Genomic DNA, 15,005 nt, shown 5'->3' with positions numbered 1-15,005 from the left:
TATAGAGTACCATGAGTAATATGTCACAAGGGACACACAAATAAGGTCTCTGCCCTCAAAGAGACCTCACTGGTCTCTTTGGTGTTGAAATAGCTTCAGTTACAAGACATGCCATAAGAGAGGTGAAAATTAAGCAGGGGGTTTATTCACGTAAGAGCATCATTCAAAATATCAAGAAAGGCCTTCTGGGCAAGATGGGGCTTGAAATTCAATTTGAAAGCTAAGTCCCAAGAGGAAGTGATAGAGAAGAAGGGATTTACAATTCAATTCTAAAAACCTAACAGTTTTACCCAAAGTCTTTCATAGCACTTCCTCATTTCATTATCCAGTGGTTTAGAGAGAAGGAAAGAAAATTGGGTGGCTTTCTGAAAGACCAGATACGTACAGCTAGGAGTAGGCCAATTTGATTGTGGTTCTATGGCTGAAGACCAAGAAAGCCAATACTCAGGGGTCTCCACTTAATTCAGTGGGCAGTGGAGACCTCCGAAGTTTTGTAAGCAAGGAAAGAATATGATTGAAGCTATTTTTCCAATCTATAAGACCGATTGAAGACAGAAGGAAGGAAAATCCACTCTGAAGACAACCGGAGTCTTCACAAGAGCCAAAAATCAAGTATGCGATGGCAGGAGTGAAAATAAACATACATACATTTCCTGTGTCTCAGTTTGTCCATAGAGACACAGCTTGGGCTACAGTACCTCTAAAATGCCCTTGGTTGCTAATGTTTGAGAACTACTACAGAGCTGGCATCTGCAGAACACTGTAGACAATGTCAAGAGTCGAGGAGGTTACTTAAAAGAGAAATGTAAAAGAGGAGGGTTTGTGATGTGTTAAGACTGAATCTACATTCAAATCCCTGCTCTGCCATTTAACAACCTGTATGACTGGGTAACTCACTCTGGGCTCTCCAGAGCCTTGGATTTTTTCATCAGTAACATGGTAACAGAGCCCACCCCACGTGGTTTGTTGTAAGGATTAAGTTAAATAACCTAGGACAGCCTCTGGTACAGCACAGTATTCACAAGCTCTCAATTAACTTCATTTTCTTCCTTGATCCACATCCTCTTTACTTCATCACGTCTTCCCAACCTTATTTCTACTGTAAAGTCTGAAGCCTCAGTGCAGTGAGTTTGAGGACTTTCAGGGCTCAGCAAAAAAAAAAGACATGACCACAAGACGGCAGAAGCACAAAAACAAGCTTTGTATGGGTGGTGCTTTCACAGGTGCACCTAGGTGCAGAAATCTCACAGCATGGGACTTTCCAGGGGCAACACTAGGAGACTACCACCCAGAAGGGGAGGGAGGCAAGGAAACTCCTGGGGGAGTGGGAGATCAGAGAGGAGTCTTGTGTGTCTAGAGGATGTCACTCAGCAGCCCGGTGGGTAGTCTTTGGGTCAGAGAGCTGTGAAGGGTGACCGTGGTTTAGTCCTTTATGGCCCCCAGATTAATTTTATCTACGTCTAGCAGATGTTGGGTGCAGTTTTACAGCGGATGCAAAGCAGGCAGGCTCTAAAATATTAAAAATCTGCTTTGGAAGGCTATAGTTAAAATAATTGGGTATGTAAAAATTTCAGTTTGACGTTGGCAGGCTTTTGAGCTAATGGCTCCCAGCCTGCTGTGAAAAAGTAAATAACATCGGGCCAATATACAGAGGCCATCTTTGGCTCATTAATGTAATATAGTATCTGGCAGAATGATGACATTAACTTCAACAAAGCATTTATTGAGTGCTTGCTCCATCTTAGTTCCTGGGCTACGTACTCTTACCTACTATATTTGCTACTTTCACAATAATCTTGAAAGAATTACTCCCACCTAACAGTTAAAGGAACTAAAGATAAAGGAAGTTAAATATCTTGCCCAAGGAGTAGTTGAGCTAGAATTCACTGCAGAAACGAAACTAATGGTCGTGCACATCAAATTCCTCCTCCCCGCCCCCTGCCCCTTCTCCTTTCTTTCTTCGATTTTATCTTAGGTTCATGGTCACTGCCAACCTAATCTTCTCCTGGATGGAGATGTGCTGCACTCCAACTTCCAAATGAGACTTTCCCAAAAGGCTACTACTCTTTGTGTATTTTATATACAATGCCCTTGTAAATGCTCTTTATTCTGCCTGTAGAAAGATTTAAATGCAAGTGTATATTCTGCAAATAATACATCATGTTGTATATATCAATAACGTGAAATGCTTGGGCTCTTGGTCAATTGTCAAGCTAATCCTAGGGGCTTTTGAGGCACTGATGCAATGTATTAATTCTATTAATTATAGGTAGGAAATTGTATCAAAATCCCGAAACACTGAAATCTGAATAGAACACAGAGCTCCTTACTCCCTTTTCTACTTCACTGGGAAGAATCTATACCACTAAGGAATTTTACACACCTTCATCGCCTGAGGGAACAAATTCTTCTTCTGCACTATCTGAGCTGAAAAATATTGAGAAGCTAAAGGACACTTCCCTTTATTTATGTACTCTTGAGCAATGGAAAATGAAAATAGCACCAGAAAAACTGAGTCTAGGCTTTTTAGGGGAAAATTTGATGGTCATTAGTAATAAAACATTAGATATGGCTGTCATAAACTGTCTGTTATCTGGCATTCAATTAACCAGAAAGGTGTATTACCCGGTACTTCTCCAAATCTATAGGATGACATGATAATAAACTGTTATAATTCCACCCTGTCATATCATCTGAATTATCAAAGAAAGATTAAATTGTTTCATGTAGTTGGGTGCTAAAGAATTTATTCTTTTTAGACATAGGCTATTTCAAGGAACAAGAATTCTTGGTTAATTAGAACATCTATTCTCTAATTATACCTAATAACGGCTTCAATAGAATATGATGCCAAAAAGAGTATTTTACAGTAAATAATACGTGGCTAACTGCTTGAAATCTGGAACCAGACTGCTTGATTCAAATCCCAGCTCTGTTACTTACTAAAGGTAACATCTGAGACAAGCTACTTATTCTCACTGTTCCTCAATTTCCTTACCTATAAATTGAGGTTAATAGTTGTATAAATTAGTGACAAGAATTAAAGTCTATTTGTTAAATTATTACCTTTGCATTCCCATGTCATTTTCATGACAGGAAATGGTTGCAATTTTACAGCGGGAAGTTGTATATAAGGAGATTTATTCATTGATGCCTAAGATGAGAATACAAGTCTCCTGGCTTTCAGAAAAATATAACTTCCATCCAATATAACACTATCTTCAATAAAATGTGTAGGCATTTTTTTTCCTTTTTCTAGGCTCAATTGTCTAAAAATAAAATGACTGGACAGTATCATGTATTTTACCTGCTATGTTGCTTCTGTTTCTGCTCAGAGACGTGATCACTGGATTTAAAGAGGAGACATATGTAAACGCCATGGAAAGAACTGCAGAGCGGGCCCCTCTGATCACAGTCACATTCACAATGGGTCCATCTTTCCCCTGAAAATCAATTTTAAAATCAACCCTCTGTAAATAAAACTGACTTAAGAGAAGTCCATAATTAGTTTAAAGGGTTAATTTCAAGAAAAATATTTTTAAAGAATATATTTGTTTCAAGTCTCTCTCTCTCTCTCTCTCTCTCTCTCTCTCTCTCTCTCTCTCTCTCTCTCACACACACACACACACACACACACACACCACACACACACACACACACAGAGTGACAAGTGTTTAGAATAGGCAAGTGCAACATCCAACAGATTAAAGAGTAAACAAAAATGATTTTCAATTAACAGACCAATTAGTTCTGTTAAAAGTGGCAATTTCAAATAAACATCCATACCTAATTAAACCATTCATCAAATGTGAGAATACTTTCAGACATTTAAGTACTTGGAAAAATTCCCTCACATATATTCTTTTTTAGAATGTTTCTTAAGGCTATGATATAAACAAAATAAACAGTAGCCAAAGAAGAGGAAGATGTATATTCCAAGGAAAAAATGACTCCACATAGAAGAACAGTCAAGGGAGGTTCTAGGATAAAATCTGTAGAATGAATCAAAAAACATCAAGTTTAATTAAAGCAGGAAAACAAGAGCAAGGAAAAAGAGTAATTGATATCATGGAATTTTTTCTTAAGATAGAGGATTTTTATTATAAGGAAGACATGAAAAGATAAACTTAAAAACTCACAGTGTAAATAGGGATAATTTGTAACAACAAAAACATAAAAGGGAGAGAGTACAGGTATGAATTTGCAAAGGGGAATGGAGATAAGGTGCATCCAGAAGAAAAAGGACGACTATATGTGTGAAACTTTCTTTTGCATAAACTTAATGGTAACCACACAAAAAAATCCAGGATTGATACACATAACATAAAAAAGGAAACAGAGGGAAAAATAATCACAGAATACCACCAAACTAAGATAAAAGAAACACAAGGGCAAAGAAACAATGGAGACACTGAGATACAAGAAAACAGAAGATAAAATGGTTATAGAAAATCCTCATATATCAATAATCTCCCTAAATGTCTGAACTCACCAATAAAAAGGCACAGAGTAGCAGATTGGATCAAACAAAAAAACCCAACCATATGCTGCCTTCAAGAGACACGTCTCAGCTATAAGGACAAATATAGACTCCTTATATTGAGTCTAAAGAGAAAGGGTGGAAATTGACACTCCAAGCAAATGGCATCCAGAGAAAATCAGGTATATTCATACTTATATTGAATGAAATACACTCCAAGATAAAAAAGGTAACAAGAGACAAAGATGGACATTTCATAATGATAAAGGGGACAATACGTCAAGAAGATGTAACACTTATCACTATGTATGTTCCCAAACAGGGAACACCAAAATACATAAAGCAACTACTAACAGAACTAAAGGGAGAAACTGACAAAAACACAATTATAGTAGGGGACCTAAATATCCCATTGGTGGCTATGGATAGATCATCAAAGCAGAAAATCAATAAGGAAATATCAGCCTTAAATGACACATTAGACCAAATGGACATAATCAACATTTACAGAGCCTTTCATCTCAGAATACCAGATGATATATTCTTTTTTAGAGCACATGGAACATTCTCAAGGATAGACCACATATTGGGACACAAAACTAACTTCTATAGGTTTAAGAAGACTAAAGTCATACAAAACATATTCTCCAACCACAAGGCTTTGAAATTGGAGATCAACTCCAAAAAAAAAGCAGGAAAAAAACACAAATATGTGGAGATTAAACAACATGCTACTAAAGAATGACTGGGTCAAAGAAGGAATAAAAGGAGAGATCAAAGATACATAGAAACAAATGAGAATGAAAATAAAACCTATCAAAACTTTGGGGATGCTGCAAAAAGCAGTAATAAGAGGGAAATTTATATCATTACAGGCTTATCTCAAGAAACAAGAACAATCCCAAATAAATAACCTAACATTACATCTTAAAGAAATCAAAAAAGAACAAATGAAGCCCAAGTCAGCAGAAGGAAGGAAATGATAAAAATTAGAGCTGAATTAAATGAAATATAGAAAAAAAAAGACAACAGAAAAAAATTAATGCAACAAAGAGCTGATTCTTTGAAAAGATTAATGAAACTGACAAACCGCTGGTGAGACTCACTAAGGAAAAAAGAGAAAAGACACAAACAAAATCAGAAATGAAAAAGAAGAAGTTACGATGGATACCACAAAAATACAAAGGATCATACAAGAATACTATGAAAGATTATATGCCACCAAATTTAATAACCTAAAAGAAATGGACAAGTTCTTAGAAATACAGAGGGTGCCAAAAAAAATGTATACACATTTTAAGAAAGGAAAAAAACTGTATTAAAATTGCAATATTAATACAATGAATGACACTAGCATTCATTTGATTAATGCCATCTTTTGAACGAACGTCATACTACACATTGCTACCGTAATTCAATTCAACTTTAAAAAGTAATACATAAATAACATCTCTTAAAATGTGTACATTTTTTTGGCACCCCTAGTATATAACCTTCCTAGACTCATGAAGAACTGGAAAATCTAAATAGACTGATCAACAGTAAGAAAATTGAAATAATTATCCAAAACCTCCCCAAAATCAAAAGTCCAGGACCAGGTGGCTTCACTACTATATGTATGAAACATTCTACCAAACATTCAAAGGTGATTTAATACCTGTCCTTAAACTCATCCAAAAAATTGAAGAAGAGGCAATACTTCCTAACTCATTTTATGATGCCAATATAACCCAGATACAAAATTCTGGTAAGAATAACATAAGAAAATTACAGACCAATATCTCTGATAAATACAGATGCAAAAATACTAAACAAAATACTAGTAAATCAAATACAATGATACATTAAAAAGATTATACATCACCATCAAGTGGGGTTTATTCCAGGGGCAGAAGGATGGTTCAACATATGCAAATTGATCAATGTTATATACCACATAAACAAAATAAAGGACAAAAATCATACAATCACATCAATAGATGCAGAAAGAGCATTTGACAAGATACAACATCCATTTATGATTGAAATACTTAATAAAATGAGTATAGAAGAAAGGTACCTCAACATAATAAAGGCCATAGATGACAACCCTCAGTCAATATCATACTTGATGGTGAAAAACTGAAAGCTTTTCCTCTAAAAGTAGGGACATGACAAGAATGCCCCCTTTCACCACTGTTATTCAACAAAGTATTGGAAGTCCTAGCCTGAGCAATCAGGCAAGAGAAAGAAATGGCATCCAAATTGGGAATGAGGAGGACAAATTGTCACTTTTAGCAGATGACATGATTCTTTATATAGAAAACCATGAAATCTATTAGAAACAATAAACAAATATAGTAAAGTTGCAGGATACAAAATCAATATACAAAAATTCATTGCATTCCTATATACTAACAATAAAATTTCAGAAAAAGAAATGAAAAGAAAAAAATTCCTTTTGCTATTGCAACAATAAGAATAAAATACCTAGGAATATGAAGGACATATACACTGAAAACTATAAGACATTATTAACAGAAATTGATTAAGACACAAAGAAATGGGAAGATATTTCATGTTCATGGAGTGGAAGAATCAACATAGTTAAAATGGCCATATATATAGATGACGTATTACAGAACTGTACACCTGAAATCTTTGTAATGTTACCAACAATTGTCACCCCAATAAACTTTAATTTTAAAAAAAGGCCATATTACCCAGACCAATATACAGATTTAATGACTCCTCACCAAAATATTAATGGCATTTTATAAAGATATAGAACAAAAACATCAGATCGGTGTGGAGTCATAAAAGACCCCAAAATAGCCAAAGCAGACCTGAGAAAAAAGGACAAAGGCAGAGGTATCCCACTGCCTGACTTTAAATTATACCACAAAGTGACAATAATCCAAATAGCATGGTATAGCAGAAAAACAGACATACAGACCAGTGGAACAGAATTGAGAACTAGCAAACCTACATATACGAGGTTGGACAATTAAGTTCACAAACTCATCCTAGAAAAAGCAATACATGACTCATTGCTGAATATCACTATGGTCATCTTCGAAGTACTCCCCTTGGGAAGCTATGCACTGGCACCAGTGCCCAGTCCACCCTTCAAAGCAATTTTGGAACTCTTTTTCTGGAATGGTCATCAGAGCTGTCATCGTATTATCCTTGATGTCCTGAATGTCATCAAAATGTCTTCTTCTTATCAATATTTTCTTTATCTTCAGATAAAGAAAGAAGTCATTGGGGACCAGGTCAGGGGAGTAGGGAAGGTGTTCCAATACAGTTATTTGTTTACTCACTAAAAACTCCCTCACAGACTGTGCCGTGTGAACTGGTGCATTGTCGTGATGCAAGAGCCATGAATTGTTGGCGAAAATTCAAGTCGTTTAACTTTTTCACACAGCCTATTCAGCACTTCCAAATAGTAAAGTTGGTTAACTGTTTGTCCAGTTGGTACAAATTCATAATGAATAATCCCTCTGATACAAAAAAAAAAAACATTAGCAACATCGTTGCAACAAATTTGTGAACTTAATTGTCAGACCTCTTATGTGGGCAGATAATTGTCAACAAAGGAGCTAAAAGCATACAATGGAGAAAAGAAAGCCTTTTCAATAAATGCTAGGAAAATTGGAAAGCCACATGCAAAAGAATAAAGCTAGACTGCTATCTATCTCCATATGCCAAAATTACTCAAAATCAATCAAAGACCTAAACACAACATCTGAAACAATAAATTGCATAGAAGAAAGAATGTGTACTAAACTTATGGACCTTGGCTTCAGAGAAGATTTTATAAATTTGACCTTAAAATCAAGGGAAATAAAAGCAAAAATAAATGAATGGGACTATAGCAAACTAAAAAGTTTCTGCACAGCAAAAGAAACCATCAACAAAACAAAGAGGCAACCAACAGAATGGGAGAAGATATTTGCAAACAATAATTCCATGAGGGACTGATACCCAAAATATATAAAGATCTCATACAACTCAACAACAAAACAATCCAATTAAAAAATGGGCAGAAGACCTGAACAGACACTTATTCCAAGAATACATGGAAACAGCCAACAGATATAAAAAAAAAAAAAAAAAAACAACCCTCAATATCACTAGCTATTAGGGAAATGTAAATCAAAACCACAATGAAATACCACCTCACACCTGTTAGAATGGCTATTATCAACAAGACAAGTAATAACAAGTGTTGGAGAGCGTGTGGAGTAAAAGGAAGCCTCATACACTGCTGGTGGGAGTGTAAAGTGGTGCAGCCACTATGGAAAACAGTATGGAACTTCCTCAAAAAATTAAGAATAGAATTACCATTTGATCCAGGAATCCCTTTTCTGGCTATCTACCCCAAAATTCTGAAAACATTTATCCATAAAGATACATGTACCACTATGTTTATTGCAGCATTATTCACATGGATAAGACTTGGAAATAGCCCAAGTGTCTTTTGATAGGTGATTGGATGACTACATGATACATGTATACAATGCAATGTTACTCATATTCAATATTACAATTCAATATTACTATAAAAAAGATGAAATACTGGCATTTGCAACAATATGGATATATCTTGAGATTATCATGCTAAATGAAATAAGTCAGACAGAAAACATCAAGAATCAGATGATTTTACTCATAAGTGGAATACAAAACTGAAAGCAACAAATTATCAAGACAAACAAAACTCATAGACATAGACAATAGTTTAATGGTCACCAATGGGTAAGGGGTTGGGGGTGGTAGAAGAGGGTATAAGGGGTCAAATATACGGGGAGTGCCAAAAAATTGTATACACATGACTTGTACTCATCTTTTGTTATCAGTATATATTGAGTATTACAATTTTAATACATTTTTCTCCTTTCTTAAAATGTGTATACATTTTTTGGCATCTTCTTTATAGTGACAGAAGGAGAACTGACTTTGGGCAGTGAACACACAATACAATATATAGAGGATGTATTATAGAATTGTACACTTGAAACCTATATAATTTTATTAACAAATGTCACCCCAATAAATTTAATTTTCAAAAAAATCTAAAAATAGAAACACTCAAGAAAAAATAAGCTAGGAAAGAAAGGATATATTCCTGATTCTGCACGCATCATTTGAATAGTTATAATAATGTAAACATGATTTCTTGATTTAACAAAATACTAGTATTGTAACTAGATTCAAAAGAATTAAAAGTGGTTGTTTCAGAAAGGGGGACTTGAAAAAGAGAGAAAATGGGTAGAAGAGCACAATTGTTCTACTATTTTCCTTTTAATCTTTGCATGTATTACTTTGAACAAAATTAAAAGTTTGGTTTTTTTTAGTGTTTATTCTCTCTAGTAAAATAAATCCAAACAGTACAAATCTTTGCCATTAAAATGGTAAATATATTAAAATGATAATACCCAGTGTTGGCCAGATTGCAGAAATCAGGTACTCATACAATGATAATGGGGATATAAATTAAAAAGGAATTTCAGACAACTAGATACTACATACCTTAAGAAAAATAAATATGCCCCAAAATACAGTTATTGGGATGATGAAAGTTCTGTTGTTTAAAATAGGAAATTTTGGAAATTATCTTAATGTTCAACAATAGAGAACAAACAAATTACAATCCAACCGTATGTGGAATTGCATGCAGTTTATATATAACAGCTAACATTTCATAATATTTGAGTAACTGGATGAGATAAAAATGAGTAAAGACCAGAGATCAAAGATTATTCTGAATCTTCTATTCCAGAGATCTTTATTTGCTCAGAAAACAGCCATATTTTGGGGTCATGGATATACTATTAAATCCATGTTCATCACACTGAAGTCAACTCTGAATAAAAAGCTCAGCTGTGAGTGTGACTCTACTCTCACCAACAGCACCAGGGAAGGACCTGGACTCAATCTCTTAATAAGAGTAGACAATAAAATAGTATTAACTGAAAAAAAGGGGGGGGACTTGTTTTAAGGGGGAAAGGAAGCAGTAGGAAATAACTAGGAAGATATTTTATAGGAACCAGACATTCTAGAAGTACCTAAGTTCCACCATTCACATCCATGCCAGAAAACAAAATTGCTGGCGAAAACTTATTTGTTTAAGAGAGAAGGGTAATTACAAGACATGTAAACTTTGCAATCCAACACTCAGATTGTGCACTAGATAAATGTATTTATTATGTGGCACTAATACTCATGTGGACTTCCTTCTTTGTTTTCTTTTAAAGAAACTTAACTGATGTTAATTATAAGCCCCATTGGTGGAGTCAGCTTCCCACTTCATAGACAAACAGGATATATAAATAATATAAGCACACTCTCGTGATGAAAAGGTCATGTCAATTAATTTAGTTCTAAGAAATGATTAACTGACAACCTCACACTACATGTGCATAATGGTCACCCACCCAGAAATAAGGAGATGCCCAAGGATGCCGCTTACCCTCGGTGGAACTTTGCATCGAATTTGTCGTGAATTGCTTGTGGTGATGTTGACGGCACAAGACTGAGATCCAAATAACACAAGGCTAACATCTTCCAGATTAGAGCCTTGGATGGTGGCCCAGAGCCCTCCTGTAATGAAAACAGTATTTTCAGGTGAGATATACAGCCATGCGTGCAGACAAAAATTAATTTTCTACGAGAGATAAAATGAAATTAAAATATGAGGCTCCATAAACAAAACACAAGGCATACTCAAACTGCAGAGAAAGACTGAAGTTAAATATATAAACTCTATGTAGAAATGGAGGAGTGGTCACTAGAAGGCAGAGAAACGTAGTAATGCTTCCCAGAGATATTTAAGAATAAAACAGAGACACAATACTGCCACAAGTCAGAGAAGTAAAGTAGATGGTATCTGAAAACTCTTCCTCCCCTACATTTTTAAACATCACCCTTGCCAATCCTATAAAATGTATATTTTACCTCATATTTTAAGTATAAGAGAGCATCATGGCAGAAAGAGAAGTGGACCCAGAGTCAGGGCCACAGAATGCTCGGCAACTTAAATCATTTGTAGTATTGCTCCTGAGTTTGATGGTTCTCACTTCCCTCATCTTGCAATAACAGCCTTAGTCCTTCCAGCTTTGTCATTTGCTACCACATAGAACTTATTACATGACAGGACTAGATTCCTGCATACTGGCAAGAATGCTACCTTCAGAGGGTCAGAAGCAATGTGGGGTCCTCCCCAGATTACCAATCTCTGCAGCTCTCGAAGGGTCCACAGCATCCAGCCTGGGTTCCACGTTTAGGAAGAGGTCTTCTCCACAGGCACTGACGGCATACCCGGAAGTTCCCACCAACATGGAGATCCGATGCACTCCAACAGGCAGCAGGGTTGTTTGACAGACCACATTCGTTTGGTTTGAGAAAATAACTTTGCAACTTGTTGTGTTCACTGTGATCTGAAAGGCCTGGGAGTCGCCAGAAAAACTAGTTCCAGTAATATAAACCAGTAGGTTGATGTCACCATCTTAAATGAGGAAAGAAATTAAAACAAAATCATCTCTCAGTGGTTATCACTCCATTTGAGAGAACTCTCTCTAATGTCAAATGTTCATTCCCTCTTACCTTCCCCTCCCAAAATTCAAGAAGTTGCATGCTGACTCAAATATTGGACATCTGCATTTATTATTGTAGCAGATAGCCCCCATCTTAAATTTTCTCAAACTGGTAAGGAGAGATCACTAGTCGATACAAATGTGGAAAAAACCAAAAGAAAGAATATTTCAAAACAAGAGACAAAGAGAATAAAACATTTTAAGTCATCAAAAATCCACTTGTCTCCATTTCAAATCATGACCACATCATTTAGATCGGCCAAAACAATGTATTTTCTGCTACATCACTCAATGTCCATCCTATGACCTGATTCATCTTCTATCCACCTGTCACCAGGTACATGGCCTCTAACAAATCACTCTGAGTCTAAAGTTCATGGTCATCTCAATGCCAAGTCATGAATCATACCAAGGGAATACCACACAGAGTGGACCCAGGGAGTTGACCCTTCAAGGTACTGGAAAGAACAGGAACCTGAGCAATGAGCTGGTATATCATTTACTCGCACAGCCACCTGAAAGAAAGGTGAAAGAATTAAAAGCAAATGTATGCATTTCATGTACCCAAGAGTATTAATAAAGTATTTGTGAAATTTTCCCAAATTAAAACTTGTTAATGATTCATTTATTTTCTTGCTTCTATTTCCCAGTAATAAACCCCAAATTGTAATGAATGGCTTGAAACATATTAGGCTTTCTTAAAATGATTGTAGGCATGCTAAAACCTAACATTTCTATAATTACATGTGTTAAATCTTGAATAAATTTCTTCCTTGTCATATAAAACTGAATGTAATAAAATTCAAATTGCACACAGACTTTATATCACTCTATATTTTTAACTAGGTACCTATTTCCTATAAAAAACCCTTTCTTTGCCCTTTTTTGGTAAATGCCAACAAAGTAGGCACCTTCATTCCATCATTACTATATGGATATATAACTTAAGATGGGAGTATTTAGACAGTTGATTTGGGGGCTTTTTAAATCCTAGAATGGTAGGTCCCCAAGAAGAGAATACAGTTGATCCTTGAACAAGACATGTTTGAACAACATGGGTCCACTTATATATGGATTTTTTTCAATAAATGCTATAAATGTATTTTTCCTGATGATTTTCTTAATAATATTTTATTTTCTCTAGCTTACTTTATTATAAGAATACAGTATATAATACATATAATATATAAAATATGTGTTAACTGACACATATTTTATGTTATGTGATTGGTAAGGCTTCCAGTCAACAGTAGGCTACTAGTAGTTAAGATTTGGAGAATCAAAAGTTACACATAGATTTTGGACTGTGATTTTGGTCAGTGCCCTTAACTCCCCTGTTGTTCAAAGACTAACTATATATGTCTTTTCCTCTCACTGGCACTAATGTTAATCTAATAGCACTCTACAATACTTGGAGATGAGAAAGGTGAGAAAGATATGACTCATTTGACTCTCTACCTATGAAATATAGATTTAAAGCACTCCCTATATTTATGACAGTGTTTGTTTATGGAATAAAGGGGTATAGGGATGGCACGAAGGCACAGGTGATGAAGAACACTGATTTTATCTCTAATGTTTTATTTTATTCATAAAGACAAAAAATATATATCAAAATGTTGACAACTGTTCATCCTCGATTTAAGTACCCTGGTGTTGGTTATATTATTTGTTAGTCTTTTATTTTAAATTTTTCTCAAATTTAAAGCAGATGATTTATAATAGGAGTATGGGCAAATGGGAAAGAGCAAAAGACATTTTAAAGAGAAAAGGAGTTGACTTAGCTTACTACTTTTCAATAAATCATATGTAGCTATAGAGGTTCTCTATTTTTGTTAATACCATAAGAACAGTTTCAGTAATTATAATAACAGGATGTTATGTTTCCAGAGCACTTATATTTTCAGGGTACTTTCTATACCCTGTAGAAGTAGAAAGGGGACAGTCATAATTGTCTCTACTTTATGGATTGGAAAACTGATCCTTGGAATTGGTCCACAAATCGGAAGGGACTGAGATAGACTAGAAACTAGTACTTACATTTGGGGTGGCCCATTTACTCTTACCTGAGTGTGTTGGTTGGCAGTAACCAACATGTCTCCAAATATGGGTGCAAGAAAAACTCCACCATCATATACCACACGAATGGTTGCAGCAGGGTTCACTCCAGTTAGATTTTCATCAGAAACCTAAATTGATTTCATTTGTAGTGAATTCTGTAGTGAGTTCTTGAAATAGAAGTCTAATCTTAATTAAAACAAATGATAAAGGGTCTTTTCACATTCTGTTTAAGATAATCAGATAGGTAGAAAGTGAAAATGGAGTGACAGGGGATTAAAATCTAGAAAACTAACATAAGTAATGGCTAATGAAAGCCCCATATAGTAGATAAATATTGATTTGCAAGTAGAGGTGCCCAAAAAGGCACACAAAAAAATTAATCTTCTCTCTAAGTCTTCATATGTTTTTGTTTCTATGTGCTTTCCTATTTTATATGTTTGCAATCCATTACAATAAAATGTAAGGAAACAAGTGCTATGAGATGACTCCCATCCTTCCTCCTTTTCCACCCATGTATTTTGTTTGAAAACCAGATGACCCACAATACCATATAACAGATATCAAATTCCATCTTGGATTTCATTTTATAATAACCAAATGCTATGTGATCATTAGATTATTTTTCAAAACCCTAAATATGCAAAAGCATCTGGTTTTGTCATTATCCAAAGACAGCAAATCCTTTTCTAAACTTCCTTCTGCTGTGCCATCTGCCTCCATGACAATCTAAGTCAATCACATCTGCTTAAATTATCCAATAACAGATGTAGAATTATTGTATGGTGGACACTGACCAACAACTTCTCTACCTACACTGAGCTTTAGGAAAGGAGATGTTGGGTTCAAATTGCTTATCAGGGATATGAAATCCAAAAATGTCTTGAACA

The 15,005-nt window shown here is 35.2% G+C and overlaps 1 protein-coding gene across 1 annotated transcript in view; it reads right to left on the bottom strand.

The window, feature by feature from the left end:
* The window catches only part of PKHD1 (PKHD1 ciliary IPT domain containing fibrocystin/polyductin), a 442,189-nt gene that overhangs the window by 381,244 nt on the left and 45,940 nt on the right, over positions 1–15,005 (bottom strand). The window contains exons 25-29 of the mRNA XM_081044785.1: positions 14,124–14,246; positions 12,467–12,572; positions 11,694–11,969; positions 10,935–11,065; positions 3,308–3,443 (exon numbers count right to left, since the gene is read on the bottom strand). Of these exons, the coding sequence (XP_080900911.1) occupies positions 3,308–3,443; positions 10,935–11,065; positions 11,694–11,969; positions 12,467–12,572; positions 14,124–14,246 (772 nt within the window). The remainder of the gene's footprint in view (positions 1–3,307; positions 3,444–10,934; positions 11,066–11,693; positions 11,970–12,466; positions 12,573–14,123; positions 14,247–15,005) is intronic.

The sequence above is a fragment of the Rhinolophus hipposideros genome (assembly GCF_964194185.1).
Source record: "Rhinolophus hipposideros genome assembly, chromosome: 3".
NCBI lineage: Eukaryota > Metazoa > Chordata > Mammalia > Chiroptera > Rhinolophidae > Rhinolophus > Rhinolophus hipposideros.
This window is presented reverse-complemented; position numbering and strand designations above follow the sequence as displayed.